General features: G+C 39.3%; 1 protein-coding gene across 1 annotated transcript in view; it reads right to left on the bottom strand.

Moving 5' to 3' along the window:
* SORCS1 (sortilin related VPS10 domain containing receptor 1) overlaps positions 1–21,885 on the bottom strand; it is a 673,129-nt gene that overhangs the window by 261,409 nt on the left and 389,835 nt on the right. Inside the window, exon 5 of the mRNA XM_045164209.1 lies at positions 19,899–19,972. Coding sequence (XP_045020144.1) covers positions 19,899–19,972 — 74 coding nt within the window. The remainder of the gene's footprint in view (positions 1–19,898; positions 19,973–21,885) is intronic.

Below are 21,885 nucleotides of genomic sequence, written 5' to 3' on the forward strand. Positions count from 1 at the left end.
AAAAAAATAAAAAGTATCTTAAAGGTGGCATTTTAACCTCTCCTGTAAGCCTGAGAAACATGCTTGTTTGCTTTTTTCTGATCTCCACATGGTTACACTGGTTTTCCAGAAACACTGGTCAGTCAGCCAGTTCAGTCGCTCAGTCGTGTCCGACTCTTCGCGACCCCATGAATCGCAGCGCGCCAGGCCTCCCTGTCCATCACCAACTCCCAGAGTTACTGAAACAATGGTAGCTACTACAAATAACAAATAAATAGAGGCAGACAAATAAAAATGCTGGTTAGCTTGTTAAATGCATAATGGCTACAAAGGATCAGCATGGCCAACACCCTTAAGCTCATTACAGTCTGCATTTTGTCATTCCTAGTCCCCAAATCAGAAGTCTGACTGTTAAGTTATATGACATTTATAACAAAATGCAGGGGAGAGAGACAGACAGACAGAGGAGAGTAAAGTGAAGAATAGGATGTCTGACTCAGAATGAGGGAATACATAAAGCTCAGGGGGGTCGTGGGAGGTGAGGTTTTGTTACACAAAGTGCTCAGTAGAAAGAAAACGGAAAGTTGAAAGAGAAATGAAAGGGCTTAGAAGTAAGCACGGGTCTCTGCAGACATCAACCGTTCTTCTAAACTGGTTGGGCAAACCATTCTTCTACAGTTTCCCTCCTCTTTCCCACTTTCCCGTCTTCTAATATAATGACTTTACTTCCTACTCCATTGGTTGAATTTCCTCTCTCCTTCTTATTTCCCCACTTTTATGGTGCCTCCCCATCTTTGTTTTTGTTGTTTCTGAATGCAAATGAGAAAGTCTAGAGAGACACCAAGGAACATGACCAGATCACGAGCCTGATCCTGAAACGGAAACGACAGTGCCAGTGAGATACAGAGGGAAATACTTTAAATTATCAAAGAATGTGGGACGGAGGTAAAAGAAGAGCACACAGCATTTTTAAGGCAGGTTTGTTCTTATCTTTTGAAACTATAGTGGTAGCATACCCTATGTATTTTTAGCAACTTGTTAATTTTACTCAACGATGTATCTTAGAGACTGTTCCATGCCAGAACACAAAATTAATGAGAGAGATCTCTATTTTATTGCAGTCTATTAAATGAAAATGCCCAATTTATCTATCTCCTATCGACTAGCTCAAAGTCAAAATGCATATAAAAGTAAAACAAATGCTACTGGAAATGTACATTCAAAATTCATAATGGAAGTCACCTCTGGAATTTTTAGAATCATAGGGAAATAGTCAAAGGGATGATTATACTTATCAGTAGTTTATTTAACAATGACATGGAAGATGTATTTATGTATTATTATTAATAGTAATAAACCAATACTATTAATAAAAAAACAAGAAAATTTCTACAGTCAGGAAAGGAAGAGTAAGGTGGATGTAATTAATGTGTGCAAATGACAAAGGGACACGGGGGAAATAAGTGGTATTTATTTGCATGAGCCGGATACACAGACTTTTCTCAAATTTCAGGACACTTACAACTTGTATACTATCTTAAGAAAGAGTGCTTGGAAGGCTAAGGTTGTGATAAGAGGAAAAAATGCCAGGGATACTAGGAGGTGTGTATTTGTGCTGATCGTAAATTCAGAGTGAGAGGAGGAAGGTGTAAAAGTCCTGATTCAGACTGAAGGGACTGTGTTAATGGGAAACAAGAAAAGGAGAGAACTTCAATTCTCCTGTATTTTCATATTTGTTACAGACAAAGAACTTCAGACCAGGAGGCAGAAAACGAGTGTAAAGGAATGGAAACCTGACTATGTTGCTGCTGGAGACAGTCTGACCCAGAGAAATTATGTTCCATAAGAGAATTTCAAGGGCAGAAATATCCAAATTTTTGTTTGAACACATCAAGCAAGAGAAAAGAAAAAAGAGCACATACCCAATATAGGAGTTACTAGTAATAAGTTGTGGAAATGCACGAGTTGTTGTTGTTATTCATTGGCTAAGTTGTGTTTGACTGCTTGCAATCACAAGCAGGCCAGGCTTCCCTGTCTTTCACTGTCTCCCAGAGTTTGCTCAGATTCATGCCCACGGAGTCGGTGTTGCTATCCAACCATCTCATCCTCTGCCACACTCTTCTCATTTTGCCTTCAACCTTTCCCAGCATCAGGGTTTTTTCCACTGAGTCAACTCTTCACATCAGGTGGCCAAGTACTAGAGCTTCAGCATCAGTCTTTTCAACGAAAATTTAGGGTTGATTTCCTTTAGGATTGACTAGTTTGATCCCCTTGCTGTCCAAGGGACTCTCGAGAGTCTTCTCCAGCACCACAATTCAAAGGCATCAATTCTTTGGGACTTAGCCTTCTTTATTATCCAACTCTCACATTCATACATGACTGCTGGAGAAACCACAGCTTTGACTATACAAACTTTGTCAGCAAAGTGATATCTCTACTTTTTAATATGTTGTCTAAGTTTGTCATAGCTTTCTTCCAAGGAGCAAGTGCCTTTTAATTTCATGGCTGCAGTCACCATCCACAGTGATTTTGGAGCCCAAGAAAAAAAATCTGTCACTATTTACACTTCTTCCCCTTCTATTTGCCATGAAGTGATGGGATCATATCCCATGGTCTTAGTTTTTTGAATGTTGAGTCCAAAGCAAGCTTTTTCATTCTCCTCTTTCACCTTCATCAAGAGGTTCTTTAGTTCCTCCTCACTTTCTGCCAAAAGAGTAGCATCATCTGTGTATCTGAGGTTGTTGATATTTCTCCCAGCAATCTTGATTCCAGTCTGATTCATCCACCCTGGCATTTCTCATGATATATTTTGCATATAAGTTAAATAAATAAGGTGACAATATTCTGCCTTGTTGTACTGCTTTCCCAATTTTGAACCGGTCTGTTGTTCCACATAATGTTCTAACTGCTGCTTCTTGATGTGCAACCAGATTTCTCAGGAGATAAGTAAGGTGGTCTGGTATTCCCATCTCTTTAAGAATTTTCCAGTTTGTTGTGATTCACATAGTCAAAGACTTTAGTATAGTCAGTGAAGCAGAAGTAAATGTTTTTTTCAGGAATTTCCTTGCTTTTTCTGTGATCCAATGGATGTTGGTAATTTGATTTTTGGTTCCTCTGCCTTTTCTAAATCCACCTTATACATCTGGAAGTTTTCATACTGCTGAAGCCTAGCCTGAAAGATTTTGAGCATTACCTTGCTAGCATGTGAAATGAGCACAATTGTACGGTAGTTTGAACATTCTTTGGCATTGCCCTTCTTTGGGATTAAAATGAAAACTGGCATTTTCCAGTCCTGTGGCCACTGCTCAGTTTTCCAATTTTGCTGACATATTGAGTGCCACACTTTAGCAGCATCATCTTTTAGGATTTGAGATAGCTCAGGTGGAATTGCAAATGCATTACAGTATTTATATATTCACTTTAGAAAATATACAGAAAATAGAAATCAAAATAGAAGAAAGCAAAAAGTCAGAAATTCTAATACTTTCTTCTCACATCTCCATGAATCATCTTGTCCATCCATGGGGTGGGGTCACAGGTAACTCACCATGGAGACCATTGCTATTGATTGAGGATTCCTGGGGTATCTTTAACATTTAAAGTGTTAAATCTTTAACACTGTCCTCCCCAGGAGGGCAGACAGTGGATTCTCAATTAAATTTTTAATGAATGAATGAGTTCAACAAATATTTATTGAATGCCAATAATGCGCCAGTGGTAGTTCTAGCTGATGATGGTTTAGCAACAAATAAAACAGAGGAAAATCCCTGCCCTTCATGTTTAGATTTCAACATAGAAGAGAGAGAGTGAATAACTATAAATATATATCAGGTATGCTGCTGCTGCTGCTGCTGCTAAATCGCTTCAGTTGTGTCCGACTCTGTGCGACCCCATAGATGGCAGCTCATCAGGCTCCCCCGTCCCTGGGATTCTCTATCAAGAACACTGGAGTGGGTTGCCATTTCCTTCTCCAATGCATGAAAGTGAAAAGTGAAAGTGAAGTCGCTCAGCCCTGTCCAACTCTTAGCGACCCCATGGACGGCAGCCCACCAGGCTCCTCCATCCATGGGATTTTCCAGGCAAAAGTACTGGAGTGGGGTGCCATTGCCTTCTCCGATACCAGGTATATATTATCAGGTATATATTATATATAATATACCATTTCTTGAAAGTTGTGTAGAAAAAAACATATGAACTATAAGGGGCTTTAACTACATTAGAAAAAAAAATCTCTTGTCAAATGCTGTTGATCCATGACTCGTGTCCATTTGTTAAGTGTAGGATGGATATCACATAGGCTTTGTAAGGCTATGCAACTGCTGGTGTCCTGTTTGTCAACTGTCAACAACTTGGATAAGAATATACATTGTGTGCCTAGAAACTTCACATGCAACACAATTTCAGGAAAAACAATGGTGAGAAAAGGAAAGGCTGTGTTAGCCCTGAAAGCAATTTACTTGCCTGAGATCATATGGCTAAAAAATGATACACAATCAGATTGGAACCTGATTTCTCTATAACTTCATGTACCATCTGTAGAAAGGTTGATAATAATACTATCTAATAATAAGACTGTTGTGAAGAGTAAAAGAAAGAGTATGTACAGCTAACATTGTTGTCAACAGTAAACCTTTAGAGATGAAAAGACTGTTAGAGATGAACTAGTCCAAACACTGCATGTCACAATTATAGAAACCAAAGTTTCAAGATAGGAAATATCTCATCCAAGGTCACACCATTCAGACAGTGTCAGGTTGAAACTGCTAACCTGGATCTTGACTCACTCCAGTGATCTTTCTCGTGAAAAAATATTCCTTTTCTTTTCATTCTTTGTCTTAGGAATTAAAATCACTCTTGAACAGCAGAGTCAGTACACTTTATTGAGGTTTGTTTTCTTTTTCGGGGAGCAGCAAGCCTGCATTTTTTTCCATAGCCAGGATAGAAGAGAGATAGGGAGAGGTAAACGAGTGTGTGTGTAGGTGCCTGTATGTGTGTGCACACTCATGTAGTACCCCCAAGTCACCCTCCTCAGGGTAAAGATGCTGTGGGATGCCCAACTGAACAGAGGGGAGAGATCAGAACTCCCAAGGGAGTCCCCACCTCCACAGTCAGTCAGTAAAGCAAATATGTCACTGGGGAAAAGCATTTGCCTCTGACTGCTTCATCCCAAGTCAGACTTTAAAACTTTCCTTTAAGAAGGACTTTATTAGGCAGAGAGATCTTGCCTTGAATCAGCAGGTGGCATCTTAATGCCTAACAGGGATTATTTGACCACAGACTCAGAAACAGTGCACAGAGATTCTTGAGGTGAGGAAGGAATAAAAAACACAATCCAGAATTGGGCTTATTAACTATCTTTTTTTGGTCAGTTCATTGGCTGAGCAATTACATAGTGCTCTACATTAAATAAATTGTCAAATGGGACAACTGTTCCTGACAGATGTGAAAAATTTCCATTAGAATACCACAGTCATAAATGCTGCAGGCAAGGCTGACAGATGCATCCTAACATTAGTGAGTAAAAAGCACAGCCTCAAAGTATCCCTCTCAAAACACTTAATGATGATGGAAATTTTAACATATGTTCATCCAGTTTTTGATACTCCTTCTGCCAGGAGTTAGAGCTGGATTCTCCTTCACTGGAGTGGGAACTGGACTCAGGGACTTGCTGCTAAGAAACAGATGTTGGAACAGAGAAAATAACAACTCAGCAATGGACAAACCTGGCAGATACCACCTCAATCAAGTGATCAAGGTTGCCATCTTTGGTAATAAAACATACATATTGATACTTGTATCACTCTTTGATGTGATGTCATGAGAAGCACACACCATTTCTGTGATATTCTTCCCAAGAATATATAAACTTATAATCATGAGAAAATATCAGACTAATCCAATTTGAGGAACATTCTACAAAACACCTGATTAGCATACTTCAAAACTGTCCAGGTTATCAAAGACAAGGAAAGACAGGAGATTTGAGGAAACAGAAAAAGGAATGACATGTAAATGCAATGTTGGATTATTATTTGGATTCTGGATGGGGAAACAATAGGGCATTGGTAGAAAACCTGGAAAGATCCAAATAAAGTCTCCAGTTTAGTTGATAGTATTAAATCAATGTTAATTTCCTAGTTATGAATATCACAACACGGTTATATGAGGTGTAAGCCATAGGGAAGGGTATATAAGAGCTCTTATTCTTTGCAATTCTTCAATCCTAAAATTATTTCTAAATTAAAAAAAAATTGGAGAAAACTACCCAAATCTCATAAGGATATACTCAGTTATAGCAAAACTATAAACGGGAACGTAATCTGTTTTAACTAAGTCATAGTCATCATGAGGAATGGATTGGTCCTGTCATTACTTCATCCTATAAAAAAAGGAAAACTACCATTTCATTGCCACTGTCAAGAGTCTGATTCATAGATTTCAACAATCACAAAAGATGAAGGTATATGATTTTTCAAAGACGTGTTAAGATCAGAAAAAAATGGTTCTTATTACTGGGATGTTTTTACTCTTCATTTGTTTAGAAGTAGAAAACAATGAAGACAGCCAGAGTCTTTATTTATTGCATGACTGGCCAGATTACCATGGGAAGAGCCTAGTTTCAGCTGACAACAGAAATGTGTTGGACCCAGAAGCTGTTAAAATTCAAGGTCAGATGTGATGTATGGTTGTAGGCTATGTCTGTTTTAGAGCCCTCTCTCTGAAGTACCTTGTTTTCCTTGGCTACTGAATTACTCAGGAAGGCTAACTGCTCATAGGAGGCACATGGAAGAGCCAGCTTGTTCTCTGGATTGGTGGTGCAGAAGCTATCCCAGGCACATAAATATTCTAACAAGTTTCATCTTGTCACAATAGAGTCATAAAGTTGCTCTGTTCAGCACATGATAATGGTTTTGTAATTCAATTATTGGTGGTATTTGTCGTCTGGGATTTATCTGCCTTAAAATTCAGCCCTCATGTAAAACCCTTTACCATAAATCTCATAAATGCTGCAGCAAGTTTTTCCCCCCACCCCAGGGCACATCTTGCCATGCCCCTGAAAACCTTGATAGCTTTCTCTAAATTATGGGCTCACTCTGTTTAGAGGTGTTGATGTTTTAAGTGCCAGAGCCAACAATAAAAAATGGTGGGACTAGTCTATTTCCTCTTATTGTTTTTAAAGAAAGATAGATCCTGATAGACAAAGTTCCATTCTCAATACAAAAGGCTGTTTTCAGCCACTTAACTTAAAATTTTATAGAAGGGATTCCTGCGAATCAGAAACAAGATGCTATGAGCCTTAAGTTTTCGAAGAATCCTGAGATTCTGATGCATATACATATCAGGGCTAGTCATCTGCAAGGAGTCTCCAGTCTTACAGTTGCTTTTATGATCTTCCTCAGGTCATTCTGAGTTTCATTCCTACCTAGGCAAATGAGCCAGGTTTTGGGTCATTTGACTACCCTCCTGCCTAGAATTCATCATTTCACATCTCATTAATTTTCTATTTAGACAACCCTACCCACTCCAGTAATCTTGTGCTTCCTTTGTGGCTCAGCTGGTAAAGAATCCACCTACAATGCAGGAGACCTGGGTTTGATCCCTGGGTTAGGAAGGTCCGCTGAAGAAGGGAAAAGCTACCCACTCCAGTATTCTGGGCTGGAGAATTCCATGGACTGTACAGTCCATGGGGCTGCAAAGAGTCGGACACGACTGAGAGACTTTCACTCACTCACTCATCTAAACTTTGATTTGGAAAATAAATACCTATGGTTATTCCATCTCCAACACCCATTTTTCATCTTTCACTCATTCAACAAATATTTACTGTTCATTCATTTCATCAATTCCAAAATGCTTATTTTTTTATTTTAACATCTCTTAAATCAGTAGGTATAATTATTGAAATGATAAAGTTTAATGAGAAGAATTATTTTGACAGATATACAAAATGAGGGTGCATCTTCATTCCATAAAAGTTTAGATTTGAGTCACATGGATACACTAGGGACTGTTCTGGGTACTTCACTATCCTAACTTTTCGGTAGGATTTCTACTGAAATTTCTTGTCACCATTGGCCTATTAACAGATAAATTCCTTTTGTTAGGAACCATGCCCTAGAGACCCACCCTCATCTAATTTAATGTGAATATCTTTGTGCATGTGTGTTTGTGAATCCTTGTTTTTTCTCTCTCCCATTTCTCTGTTTCAACATGAAATATATTATCAGTGGCTTACATTATATGTCAGTTTTTAACTACAGAATAAAGAATGGGGAACTATGGTTCACTAGAGAAGGAATATCACCCAAGGACAGACACTATGACATGGGCAATAGCTTTTTTATACTTTTAGGAAGATATTTATCATGTTTTAAGTTACAGGAAGGGGGGTGTCCTCTCATGCTAGACAGAGGTGTAATGTTGCTCTTTTCATTTGGAAGTTACATATGGTTAATGATGTGAACAGGAGCCACATTTTCAATGGGTATACTGTGGTGATTTTGCACTGGATCAACTTGGCAAAGCTGCAAGTATATTTTCCAGAGCCTCTGTATGGCTTCTAGTTAGAACCGACTGAAAGGAAACATGTGTGAGATTAGCAATGCAGGAGAGAAGCAGTGGCCACTTTACTCTGAAGGTCCTTTTGGCTAGAGTGATGGGAGGTAGTGCAGAAGGACCGGTAGGTTCTATCTTGCTTGCCCTTGCTCTTCCCTTTCCAGTTACATGCCCAGCTTTTTTTTTTTTTCAGACTGACAGCCTCGTGACCTTGGGTTCCAAGTCAGATGCTTGGCTGCCACTCACAGAGGGGCAGCTATGCAAGGGCAATATCCTTCCACAGATGTCTGTAGGGTCTTCCCTTCACAACCCCACCCCATCAGCTGAAGGCCCCCCGGGGGGCAGGGGCTGTATCCTCTATCTTCACGGACAGGTGTTAGTTCTGAAAATGACTCAACCGATGTAAATTAAATGAACTGGATAAATAAGAGTTTTCAAATATTCGAGAAGCCACAAAATTATAAGCTGCTTTTCTATCCATTGTTTCAAATTCTGGCACAACAAAAATGTAAAACACACACACACATTAAAAATGCCCATTGAAACCATAAAGGATTAAACTGAATATCAAAATGAGATGGCCACATTTCAGAAACTCATTAATACCCAACTTGTCTCTATTCCTCTTTTAAATAATAGTTAATATTTATTCATCATGCATCATGTGTTTAGACTTTAACATCGAATCTCATTTTAATCCTGACAACAAATATATGAGGAGGCCATTATTCCGATAACCATTATACAGATGAGGATGACAAGGCTTAAAGAAGTTAAACAGCTCATTGTGACACCCTTGATAATAGGATTCTAACAAAATTCTAACAAAAGCATCCTGACTCCAGAGCCCTTACTCTGAAACACCAAACACCACCTCTCACTGACAAAAGAGAACATACAAAGGTGGACAGTGACTGAGCAATAGAAACTACATATGGAGACACTGGACACATCCAGAGGCTCTTGAACTTGAAGACTAAGTGAGGCCTAATCACCAGAGCTTAGTCAGTTGTTTTTTTTAAATCAGTCTAAATTAGGAAGTCATAATTATGAGGATTGTTACCCTTTCTTTCAGCCTTTCACTGCCATCTCTTGTACTCTGCCATCATAAGAGTTCTCAAAGGGAATCTAGAGAAATGACTGACTCTCAGCTGCTCAGTGATGGAGGAGCTGCAGTCCTTGGAGACAAGAAGTCACCAAGATAAGGAGGACAGGAATCAATGATGGCCATTAGTGAATGAAGGTCATGAGAAAAGTGATGGGCTCAGAGTGTAGCAGGGGAAATTTAACTTAATTTGTAGGGAAAACCTGCTAATCATAGGAAGAGATTAAGAAGTGGAGGAAGGTGCAAGTGGATAGGGAAATAGCACTGAAGTGGAGCTCATTAACAGGAAAAAAAAGATTAAACAGCAACCCTCTCAAGGATAATGAAAATCCTCTTATCCAGCATGCCTAGTACAGGTACCAGAAATGCCCCACTGCAGCTCCTGGTATGTGATCTTGGGCATGATTTTCTGCTACTTCTCTCTGCTCTTACCCAAGCCACACACATGGCTCATTTCAGAGGCTCAGAACAGAAGAGACTACCTGGGACGATGAGGAGTACAAAAGAAGAGAGAATTAAGTCCATACTCCAAAGAAAGAAGGGTTTCTTCTTCTGAATTCCATATTCTGAAGTATGTAGAGGATCTCTCAACACTCTTTGGCAGAGCTCTCTGTGAGAGCAGTCTAGGAGGCAGCCACTTTGTTTTTGCTTAAATTTCTCTGCTAACATGGATCTCATGACTCCTTAAGATAGCCTGTTGAATTAATAAATAACCTACTGCATAGAAAAGTGTTCCTTTTACTAATCCAGAATTCCCCTTCTCTCTCCTTCAATATATACTTTGATGGCTTCAGTGGCTTAGAAATCTAGCCTTTTCAGACTGGAAGGAAAAACAGGTTATCTATTATGAGTTCCTGATAAATAACGCCCATTCAAGATGTGTTTCAATCTAAAGGTTTATGTTTGTACATATATAGGTATACGTATAGTCGAGAATTTCACTACCTTGTGTGCCTTTGTGTGTGTATGTGTGTGTGGTATGTATGTGTGTGTGCACACTAAAATTTATGATATCCATCTATTTTTGCACACAAGATAGAAATATGTTCAAGACAGTGTTGGTCCTTAAGGAACTTATTTTTTAGCAGGAGAAACAAATGAAACAAAAAGATAGATACAAAGAACATACTAAGTGCTAAGTTACTTAATAATAACATAATATGCTATTTTTGATTCTCAAAATAAGATATGGAAGCAGGAAAGTAAGCTCTGGCAGGTGAAGCAGTTTTTCAGGATCACCCAGGTAGTAGATAGTGAAGCTCAGATTAGAAGCTGCCTATGATGGCTGTAGGGCTTCCCTGTTGGTTCGGACGGTAAAGAACCCGCCTGCAATGCAGGAGATCCAGTTTCGATCCCTGGGTTGGGAAGATCCCCTGGAGAAGGGAGTAGATACGCACTCCAGCATTTCTGCCTGGAGAATTCCATGGTCAGAGAAGCTGAGTGAGCTACAGTCCATGGGGCTGCAAAAGAGTTGGACACAACTGAGTGACTATTACTACTGTGTTGTTTCTACTAATCCTACAAACAGGCCTGCTACACGACCAACACTGTGATGCATTACATTTTATTTGTGACATGATCACATTTAAGTTCAAAGGAAGAGATTCTTCCTGCCTCAAAAAGTAAGAAGCCAGAACCAAAGAAGGCTACATAGTAGAGGCGGTCATCAGTCAAAGGACATAAGAGTCCAATAGTGTGATCCTAATAATGACAAAGACCCTCACATTCTTTATATTTAGAAAAAATATCCTGACACATAGTAGGTATTAAAAATGAATCACTGCAAAAACAAACAAACAAAAGGACAGTTTATCCCCAGGTAGGAATATGTTTAAAACCATATACATAAGAGGTATAGATTGGTACATAGACTAAACAGTGCTTAGAATTACTTACTTAGCCTTTAAGATTTTGGCACACAGAATGGGGAGCATGGCAGAAGGGTCAGAAAAATGTATATTTGAGCTCATGTTTGTAAGAACCAGGTTACATTCTTATTCTTCTTAATGGTATGCTTAAAGCCATGAGAAATAAGACAAATACTTGACCAGGGAAATGCGTACATGGTTCCTGAGGCAGTAGTATGATAGGAGGAGATGGATGGAGAGGCTTTTTTACTGTTCCTAGTGGGAAGGAAGGTGGTGCTGAGTCAGTATAATGTTAGGGAGAATGGAAGAGCAGCTGGCAGGTAAAACTTCCTGGAGGTAGAACCTGTGGGACTTGGAAACCCAAAGATTTAAGAGGAGGTGAGTACAACGGCGGAGTTGAATACGACTCTAAGGTGCTAAGGCTAGGATACAGGGAATACAGAAATATGAAAGCCTATAGAAAAAGCTGATTTTGAACGGTGGGATGTCGCACTACTGCCCCACATAAAACTGAAAGCGAGTGATGGTGTTATTCTCTGCAGAAAATGACTGGCTTCACAGATGTGAGTGGAGACTACAGCAGAGCATCTTTAAAAAATAGCCGTAACTCTATCTAATCTAATGTTATAAAAATCATATTATATCTTCTAGTTATTTTGATAACAGAGTTTCACTTCATATACATATATATGTGTATATATAAGTGTGGGTTTTTTTTTTTTTTTTTTTTTTTTTTTGTAACAGCATTAGATTTTACCCTATTTTCAATTTGCAAAACTTGGGAAAGGAAAAGTAGAGAGAGTTCTTTTATTATTGAATCCATTAAATCCATCTGAGGAAAGAGAAAAGAGTTAGTTATCTCATGCCTTATCCCGTTCAAGTCCCTTTTGCAAGAGTGGCTTAGAGGTCTTAGAGATGCTGGATTGAATGCCAGCACATCTGAAGGAGGAAGAGGTAGGGTCATGGTGACATGGTAACCTGGTGAATATAAAACAAACTGTCAAACAAGGCAAAATAAAATGCTGAAATAGGCTTGGCAGCAATATTCAACAAAGACTAGATGATGAGTAGGAGTGATATGAGTCAGAATCAGAGAGGAAAACTACTTTAAGTCCTGGAGTGTTTTCTGATGGTAGCCAGATATATTAATGAAAGTTTATGGATCCGCCTCTTATGCCTGAGGTTAGATGAAAGGACCCTGGGTAGGAGCTGATGACCTCATGTGTAACTGAATCACTTTGCCGTACACCTAAAACTTGCACAACACTGTAAACCAATCATATGCCAATAAAAATTGAATGCCTTAGGAAGCAAGCAAACAAAAATAAATAGAAAGAGAAAACTGATGATTGCAATGAGCCCCTGCATCAGGTAGAGTTAGAAAAAGTTAGACCTTATTTTTCAGATCCATGAGCCAATATTGCCTTTTTTTCCCCCTTAAAACAGGTTTCCTTTTTCTATTACATATTTTGAAGAAGTTTTGATCAATAAATTACTTCACATCATTGTTCTGGGGATTGTTTAAAACAACATATGCAAAGCACTCAGCACAGAGGTTGGCATACAGTAAGTGCTCAAGAAATGAGACTTGTTGCCAAAGACGTGGGATGGGAAGTCATTGATACTGACTGACATTGAACCATAGGGACAAATGAGAATGTATAAACTTGCTCAAACACACTGAAAATGGAGCCAGAAATATTCCTGGATCCCTCTGCTACAATACAGCTGGCATACACCCCCTGAGGGACATCACTGAAACAAGGATGGCATTCTAGAATAACAGAAGGTTTACTGTCAAGCCGACTCTTAATTTTCATGTGTGAATTAGTTACAAAAAAAATATGTAATCCGCCATTTAGCTGTCTCTGTTTCCAGCCAGCCCCCTGTATGTCAGAACAACATAATCAATATGTTGCTTGAATAAGGTGGTATGCTTAAGCCTATTTAAATTCAGTGAAACAGCTCTAAGACTGCCTTGTCTTTTGCACAGATAATAGATTGCAGTAGTGGTTCAGTCACTAAGTTGTGTCTGACTCTTGTGACCCCATGGACTGTAGCCTCCCAGGCTCCTCTGTCTACGGGATTCTCCAGATAAGAACACTGGAGTGGGTTGTCATTTCCTTCTCCAGGGCATCTTCCTGACTTAGGGATCGAACCCAGATTTCCTGCATTGCAGGCAGATTCTTTACCAATTTACTAACAGGGAAGCCCAATAGATTGCTGAGTGGTTTATAATGAAAACTACCTTCCATTCCTTTATCCTGAATTTGAATCATATTCCAACAAACCATATTCATCAACTTCTTAAATAGTAAACTTGGTTTCTGACATAAGCTTCACTTATGCAAGGCATGTGGGTACCACTGATTCTCCTTTCCGCAGTCTTCTTCAGTATTAAATGCAATACCTTGGTTTTTATCTATTAAACTGTTAGAAAGTGTGTGTTTGTGTGTTAGTCATTCAGTTGTGTCCGACTCTGGGACCCCATGGACTGTAGCCCTCCAGGCTCCTCTGTCCATGGGATTCTCCAAGGAAGAATAATGGAGTGAGTAGCCATTTCCTTCTCCAGGGGATCTTCCCCACCCAGGGATCGAACCTGTGTTGTCTGTGTTACAGGCAGAGTCTTTACCATCTGAACCACCAGGGAAGTCCCATTGAACTGTTAAACTAACAATTATTCTGGAGGGATACAAGGGGTTCACAAAGAATCAGACACAAATGAAATGACTGAGCACACACATAACGCTTGAATTTTGGGCTGATCTTTACTGTTGCAAGCAAGAGTCATGGATCTAGATAGACCAAGTTTCAAAACTTGGTATACTACATATTATGTTGCATAAACTATATCACTTTTCTATTTCATCAACAAGGGAATAAAAATCCCTACCCACAATCTTGTTGTGAGGATCAAATGGTGTGACTTATCATGTGCCTTCAAGCTAGGCTACAGCAGTATGTGAGTTGAGACCTTCCAGAGGTAAGACCTAGTACAACCATTGCAAGTTCAACGCGTGAGGCAGGGCTCCCAGGGCCGGTGCTCTGTGACACCAGGAGGTGTGGGGTGGGGAGGGAAGGGGGCGGGGGGCTCAGGACTGGGGGGACACATGTATACCTATGGCTGATTCATGTTGATGTATAGCAAAACCCATCACAGTATTCTAAAGCAGGTATTCTCCAATTAAAATATATAAATTAATTTTTTTAAAAAAAGAAAGAAAAGACAGAGGAACCAGAGATCAAATTAGCAGAGAAAGCAAGGAAATTCCATAAAAACATCTACTTCTGCTTCACTGGGCTTCCCTTGTGGCTCAGCTGGTAAAGCCTGTAATACGGGAAATCTGGGTTTGATCCCTGTGTTGGGAAGATCCTCTGGAGAAGGGAAAGGCTACCCACTCCAGTATTCCAGCCTGGAAAATTCCATGGACTGTACACTGCATGGGGTCACAAAGAGTCGGACACGACTAAGCAACTTTCACTTTTTCATTAACTATGTTAAAGCCTCTGACTATGTGGATCACAATGAACTGTGGAAAATTCTTAAAGAGATGGGAATACCAGACTACCTTACCTGTCTCCTGAGAAACCTGTATGCAGGTCAAGAAGCAACAGTTAGAACCTTACATGAAACAATGGATTGGGTCAAAATTGGGAAAGGAGTACGACAAGGCTGTGTATTGTGACCCTGTTTATTTAACTTATAAGAGAATACATCATATGAAGTGTCTGGCTGGATGAATCAAAAGCTGGAAACAAGACTGTCAGGAGAAATATCAACAACCTCAGAGATACAGATGATACCACTCTAATGGCAGAAAATGAAAAGGAACTAAAGAGACTCTTGATGAGGGTGAAAGAGGAGAGTAAAAAAGCTGGCTTAAAACTCAACATTCAAAAAGCTAAGATCATGGCATCCAGTCCCATCACTTTATGGCAAATAGATGGGAAAAAGTGGAAGCAATGATAGATTTTATTTTCCTGGGCTCCAAAATTACTGCAGATGGTGACTACAGCCATGAAAATTAAAAGATGCTTGCTCCTTGAAATAGAGAGTGTATTAAAAAGCAGAGACATCGATTTGCCAACAAAGATCCATATAGTCAAAACTATGATTTTTCCAGCAGTCATGTATGGTTTTGAGAGTTGGACCATAAAAAAGGCTGAGTGCAGAAGAACTGATGCCTTCAAATTGTAGTACTGCAGAAGACTCTTGGGAGTCCCTTGGACTGAAACGAGATCAAACCACTCAATCCTAAAGGAAATCAACCATGAATATTCATTGGAAAAATTGATGCTGAAGCTCCAATACTCGGGTCACCTGATGCAAGATGACTCATTGGCAAAGACCCTGATGCCGAGAAAGACTGAAGACAAAAGAAGAGGGCAGCAGAGGAGGAAATGGTTAGATAGCATCACCAACTCAATGGACATGAATCAGAGAAAACTCTAGAAGATAGTGAAGGACAGGGAAGTTTGGCATGCTGCAGTCCATGGGGTTACAAAGAGCTGGACATGACTTAACAACTGAATAACAACAAAATCACGTACCTGGACGACTGTAGTTACTTAACAATTACATATCCCTATTCTGGAGCATTATCTTACTGACACCTAGCTCTCGCATCTTATTTTCTCCCTAATGAAAATCTATCTTTTTATTTTATGATAACAGAATCTTTTTTTCTTCCTTTTTAGGAATCTTCTCTCCTCCATCCTTGAGCTATAGTTTGACTGAGACTCTATACCACCTCCTATTTCAATTCCCAGAAAAGATATGTGTCTGACCTACATTAGTAATGAACCATCTTATGTAACTCTGATCCAAGCCAGACTACTTGGATTCAATCCCTGGAAATGTGAGGAAAGAGGCAGACTGGTTTGATGGAGTTTCCAAACTGTCAGACTGTAAGACTAAATTTGATGATGTCCATCATTGCTATAATAAATGGTGAAATCTAACTTGAGAATGAAGCCAACTTGGGGGAAAAACAAAACTAAGAGATGTAAAAAATCAGTTAATATTACTGTAAGCCAGCAGGGACTCAATACAGTTCTTAGGTATCAGGCATATAACCAATTCACAAGAAACATCTCATTTAACTAAGTAGGCATTAATTATCTTCACTTTACAGAGGGAAAAAAAAAAAAGAGGCACACAGAACTAAACTTACTCATGACTCCTTACTTAGTAAACAGCAAAGCTAGAAGTCATACCTCAGTATCTCTGAGCCCCTTAAATTCCCAGCTGTACTGCCTCCCAGCATAATTGATTTCTGATGTAGTAAAGAACAAGATTGTTATAGCAGTTAGTTGAATAAAAATACACCTATTCTATTTAAGGCAGTATTGTGCTAAGATACATTTTATAAGATGCCCTAAACATGCAAATCAATTTTGGAAGCAATTTAAACTCCTCAGAAGAAAGTTCATATGTATGTCTGTATGATCACCATAAACATAAGGATAAGTTCTTACATTCCAAAACTGCTTTGCAATTACCACTGACTACTTCCAGGGGTAGGAGTACTATTGCCACCAAAAATAAAGATATGCCTTAAGTGCACTAGGTGATGAGGAAAAGATATGAATTCATCTTCATTTTTCTCCATGGGAAATGCTATGTTATTATCCAGGGTCACATATAAGTTCAGCACTATAAAAGTTCTCCTCAGTCCCCTCTACACTCCCACAGCCAGGCTTTAAGCAGAAATGATTAAAGAGAGCTTCTTTCAATTAAGCTTACTGAATAGTCCTAGATAGCCCAATAGTTCTTATATAATAATAATAAAAAAAACTGATTTCCAAGAGTCTAACAAATATTGCTTCGATTGACACCTTTCTGCCAGCCGTAGGAAGATCCTCAGAGTCAGAAAATACAGACCATGTGGCCAGAGACCAATATATTTCATCAACAGTCATGTGCACTGTGCAATTTACACGGTCTCATGCTTTCTCTGGAAAGTCCAGAGGGCCCACTTTCCAAGCCCAGTTGGAGGGATACACACACAGGCATGGTGGCCAAGAGAGCCTTGGGTTTTCTACTCATCTGCCTAAAACAGGCCAGATTTCCAGAGTTCATAGCTCCAGCCCAGAAAAGTTCCAAGAAGTGGCAGAGCCCATTGATTCAGTAGCTTATGGGCTCTGAAGCCATTCTGCCTGAATCTTAATCCTGGCTTTGCTGCTTTCTGGCTGAGTGACCTTGGCTAAATTATTTAACATCTCCATGCCAAAGATTCCTTTTCTGTTAGGGATGATAATGCAAGGCTTACTTCATAAAATTGCTCTGAGGATTACATTGCTTAAGTTTGAATAATGCCTATCACAATGTCAGAGCTTGAATGGAGAAGAGGTCTCTATTCCCAAAGGCAGAGGAGGGGTATCATTTATTTCACTCAGCAGGCAGATTAATTAGAATTTATATATGTTTTTATAAAGATAATGATATGACATGTATTACAAGGACTTGGTATAATATTTGTATAATAAATAAAATTTGTATAACAATATTTATATAATAACATTTGGTCACCGATGGAAGATCCCCATTCCAAGAAGAAATAATGGGTTTTCAATTACTACCAGCCAAAGCAATGATGGAATTGTTTTTCATCCCCAAAACGTGTGTAAATTAGCCCCCAGTGAACTGGAAAATACTGTGTACCATGTACCACTTGACATGGGAAATTCTCTCATCTCACTTTCCTTTTTTTCTTTTTTTTTTGATCAGTGTTTTTCTTTGTTTCTGTCAGTTGGAACAAACTTCTCTCCAGACTTTCATGAAGTTTTTACCTTCCACTGCTTGGTCCATGTGCAAATGTTTTCAGTTACTTGGAAGCAGGACTTAAAGATCAGTCTCTCATGCTTTCTCATTGGTGAAGCATTGACTCCATTTCCAGGTTAACATAGGGGAACCACATTGATTTATTTTAGTCTTTATTTATTCTGTGCATATTATTATTTATTTATTCTATGAACATATAACACCCAATATAAAGGAGGAAATGAAAATAAACAAAACACATGGACCCTCTTTCCAAAAAAGTGACTTTATAATTTATAAGGAGATGCACATGGAGATACAAAGTGTCTCGTGAATAAGAAACAAAATGAATAAGTGAGGAAAAGAAGAAATGCTAATCAGAAAAGGGAGATTCAGTGACAGTTAGAACTGTTTTCCCAGAGAAGGGAGAAGCCAATTTAGATGCCAAAAACAAAGCTTCAGTCATTCTTGAGTGGAAGCAGCAGTGAAGAGGTGGGTGAGTTCTATGCAACAGAAACCCTATTTAGTTAACAACGTCTCTGTGATGGGAGAAAAGGTATCTTTCCGTATAGAAGTCTCTTTGTGTTATCTTTGAGCCAGTTTGTTTGCAAATGACTTGTCTTTCACTTTTTCAGGCAGTTTCACTAGTGTTAAGAGATTTATCTGTTCTCTGGCTTTCACCTCCCACAGGAGTCTTAGGGCTGTGTTTGAGAATGAGAAAAATAAAAATGCATTCCTCTTTGAAGTGAGAGAATTGGAGTGGTGAAGGAAGCTATTAGGTACATGGAAGTTGCAAGGCTGATGAAAGATAGTGTGATTTTAAGAGGAATAAAAGGGAGGCAACTTTCACTGTCCTGGTTGCAGGAAGCTCACTGGCTTCTAAGTCATTGCCTCAGTAATTCTCAATGATGTGAACAAAGGATATTTAAACTCTTGTTTGAGCTAGTTCCACAGACCACTGTTAATACCAGCAGAAATCTTTAAGTAACCTAGATGTCTATTCCATAGGCAGGTTAGATAAATTAGGGTAAGACAGAATCGCATCTTTTATATGGTTTAGGCTGTAAATTCAAAAGAGATTGATAAGTAATATCAACATTAACTAGAATGTTTTGTATTTGCACATGCTTAGGTATTCATAGAATGTTTATGGAAGGAGAAGTGAGAAACTAGAAACATTGGTTGCGTACCATATGATGAAAAGAATACTTAAAAGAGTCGAAATCAGGAATCAGAAGATGATCTGCTTTTAGACTAATTAAGATCTAGTTATTTACACTGAAAGTCTTTAATTTGAACATGTATTATATATGTGTATAATGCTTTTAGTAATAAAAAATCACTATTAAAATGTTTTAAAGTGTCTGTCTTAAAGTTTCATCAAAATATAACAAAACAACATTTTCATCGCTCTTGCTGCCATTGATCTCATTTTTTAAAAGTAATTTATGATACTGCTTTAACAATCCCTTGCCATGTTTACCACTCCAATGTCCCCTTCTGCCCTACAGAATGTGGGTATATCCCAATAAGAACAGACTTCATGTGAGAGCTCTGGGTGGGAAGATTCCAACGCTCATTTTCCTAGGTGATATCTCCATTTGCTAGTAAACAGAGTGAGACTTACCAGTAGAATCTGTTTGGAACAACCGCTTCCTGGATAAGCTGCCACCTTCTCCCAAATTCAGCAGAGCTGTATAACTGTAGAGAAGACAAAATATTCAGCACCAGGACGTCATGGTACACTGAATGCATAAAACATGATTCACTGGATTAATGATAATGATAATAATAATAACGTCTTCCATTTATTAATCACCTTCCTTTGCCAGATGAGTGCCCCATGTATCATCTCTATTCTCCATATAGATCCTGCAAGACATTGATATTTCCATTTTATAGTTGAGCAAACTGAAGCTCACAAAGATTAAGTGATTTGTTGGAAATCACATGCCCTCTAAATATTAAAATAAATTGGGATTCATACCCCATTCTGCCTGGTAAGCTGTATTACTTGCCCTGGAATATGCAGACTGTTGTCTGAAATACAAAGAAGTCCAAAATCTAGACCTGGATCTCAGAAAGCCAATAATATAACCCAAATCTGACAAAAAATAATGAGCAATGCATGCAATCACCAGATGAAGGAATTCAAAGGAAGGGGATTCAGAAATCAATTAGGGATGCTTCTGAGATGTATGGTGATTCACCATGGATGTGAATGAATGGCAGAATTCAAACTGACAGATAAGACAAGCAGTACTCACAAAGGGAATAGCATGGATAAGAAGTGAGAAAATCAGGGATGGTATATGAATAAATGTGGCTTATCAGAGGTACATGTAGTCAAAGCTATGGTTTTTCCAGTAGTCACGTATGGATGTGAGAGTTGAACCATAAAGAAAGCTGAGCACCAAAGAACTGATGCTTTTGAACTGCGGTGTTAGAGAAGACTCTTGAGTCCCTTGGACTGCAAGGAGATCAAACCAGACCATCTTAAAGGGAATCAGTCTTGAATATTCATTGGAAGGACTGACGCTGAAGCTGAAGCTCCAATACTTTGGAGACATGATGTGAAGAACTGACTCATTGGAAAAGACCCTGATGCTGGGGAAGATTGAAGGCAGGAAGAGGAGGGGACAACAGAGGATGAGATGGTTGGATGGCATCACTGACTCGATGGACATGAGCTTGAGCAAACTCTGAGAGTTGGTGATGGACAGGGAAGTCTGGCATGCTACAGTCCATGGGGTTGCAAAGAGTCGGACACAACTGAGCGACTGAACTGAACTGGCAACTTGAAAAGGCTTTGAATGGCAAGTTAGGGAGAAGAAAATCCGGTCCTGCTGCAGAAGGAGCCAGTGATATCTTTTTACACAGAGAATAGAGGAACTTCAGGCTCTAACAGCACCCCACATGGACTAAGCTCTTACTATAATTCAAGTGCTTCTCATGCATTCCTTCATTTAATCCACATACCATCCCTCCCAGTAATATATAAAGCTATTATGGCCATTTTGCCAATGCTTACACAGCCGGGGAGAGTTCAAGTCCATTTGCTACAGTGCTCTCCAAGGGCAACCACAAAGAAACACTGCTCATGACCCAGGGTCTAACCCTCCGCATACTCCTTCCCCTCCAAGTGTCTTTCTTCTCTTATGTCTTGTTCTTCATTGTTGGCTCACTCCTACTCCTGCTCCTCTACAGCGATCTCACAGCACCATACCCAGGATAACCTTTCTTTGTGTTGTTGTTTTTGTTGTTCTTGTTCTTTTGCTTCTAGAAGTGTCCTCTGATGGCAGACCAGAGATTCCTATTGCTTGAGGCATTCCGGTTCCCACGGATGTTTGGCCAGATGATTTGAAAATATCATTTTGGAACATCTCCTTTCTGGTGTGTGCCTTGTCTGTAACCCACTCACATCCCAGTTATCCACCACTGTGCGTGCCAGATCCCACGGTGAATGGATGGTGAGTCACTGTGTACTGAGTACCATGACTGTCCACCCTCTCCAGCCTCGGCGCTCCGTGGAGGGTCAAATGACTCAGCAAGTGACTCACCGCGGCTGCAGATGTACCAGGCATGTCCAAGAAGTCAGCCAGCTCAAGTGAGGA

This window comes from Bubalus bubalis, chromosome 23 (assembly GCF_019923935.1).
Source record: "Bubalus bubalis isolate 160015118507 breed Murrah chromosome 23, NDDB_SH_1, whole genome shotgun sequence".
Taxonomy (NCBI): domain Eukaryota; kingdom Metazoa; phylum Chordata; class Mammalia; order Artiodactyla; family Bovidae; genus Bubalus; species Bubalus bubalis.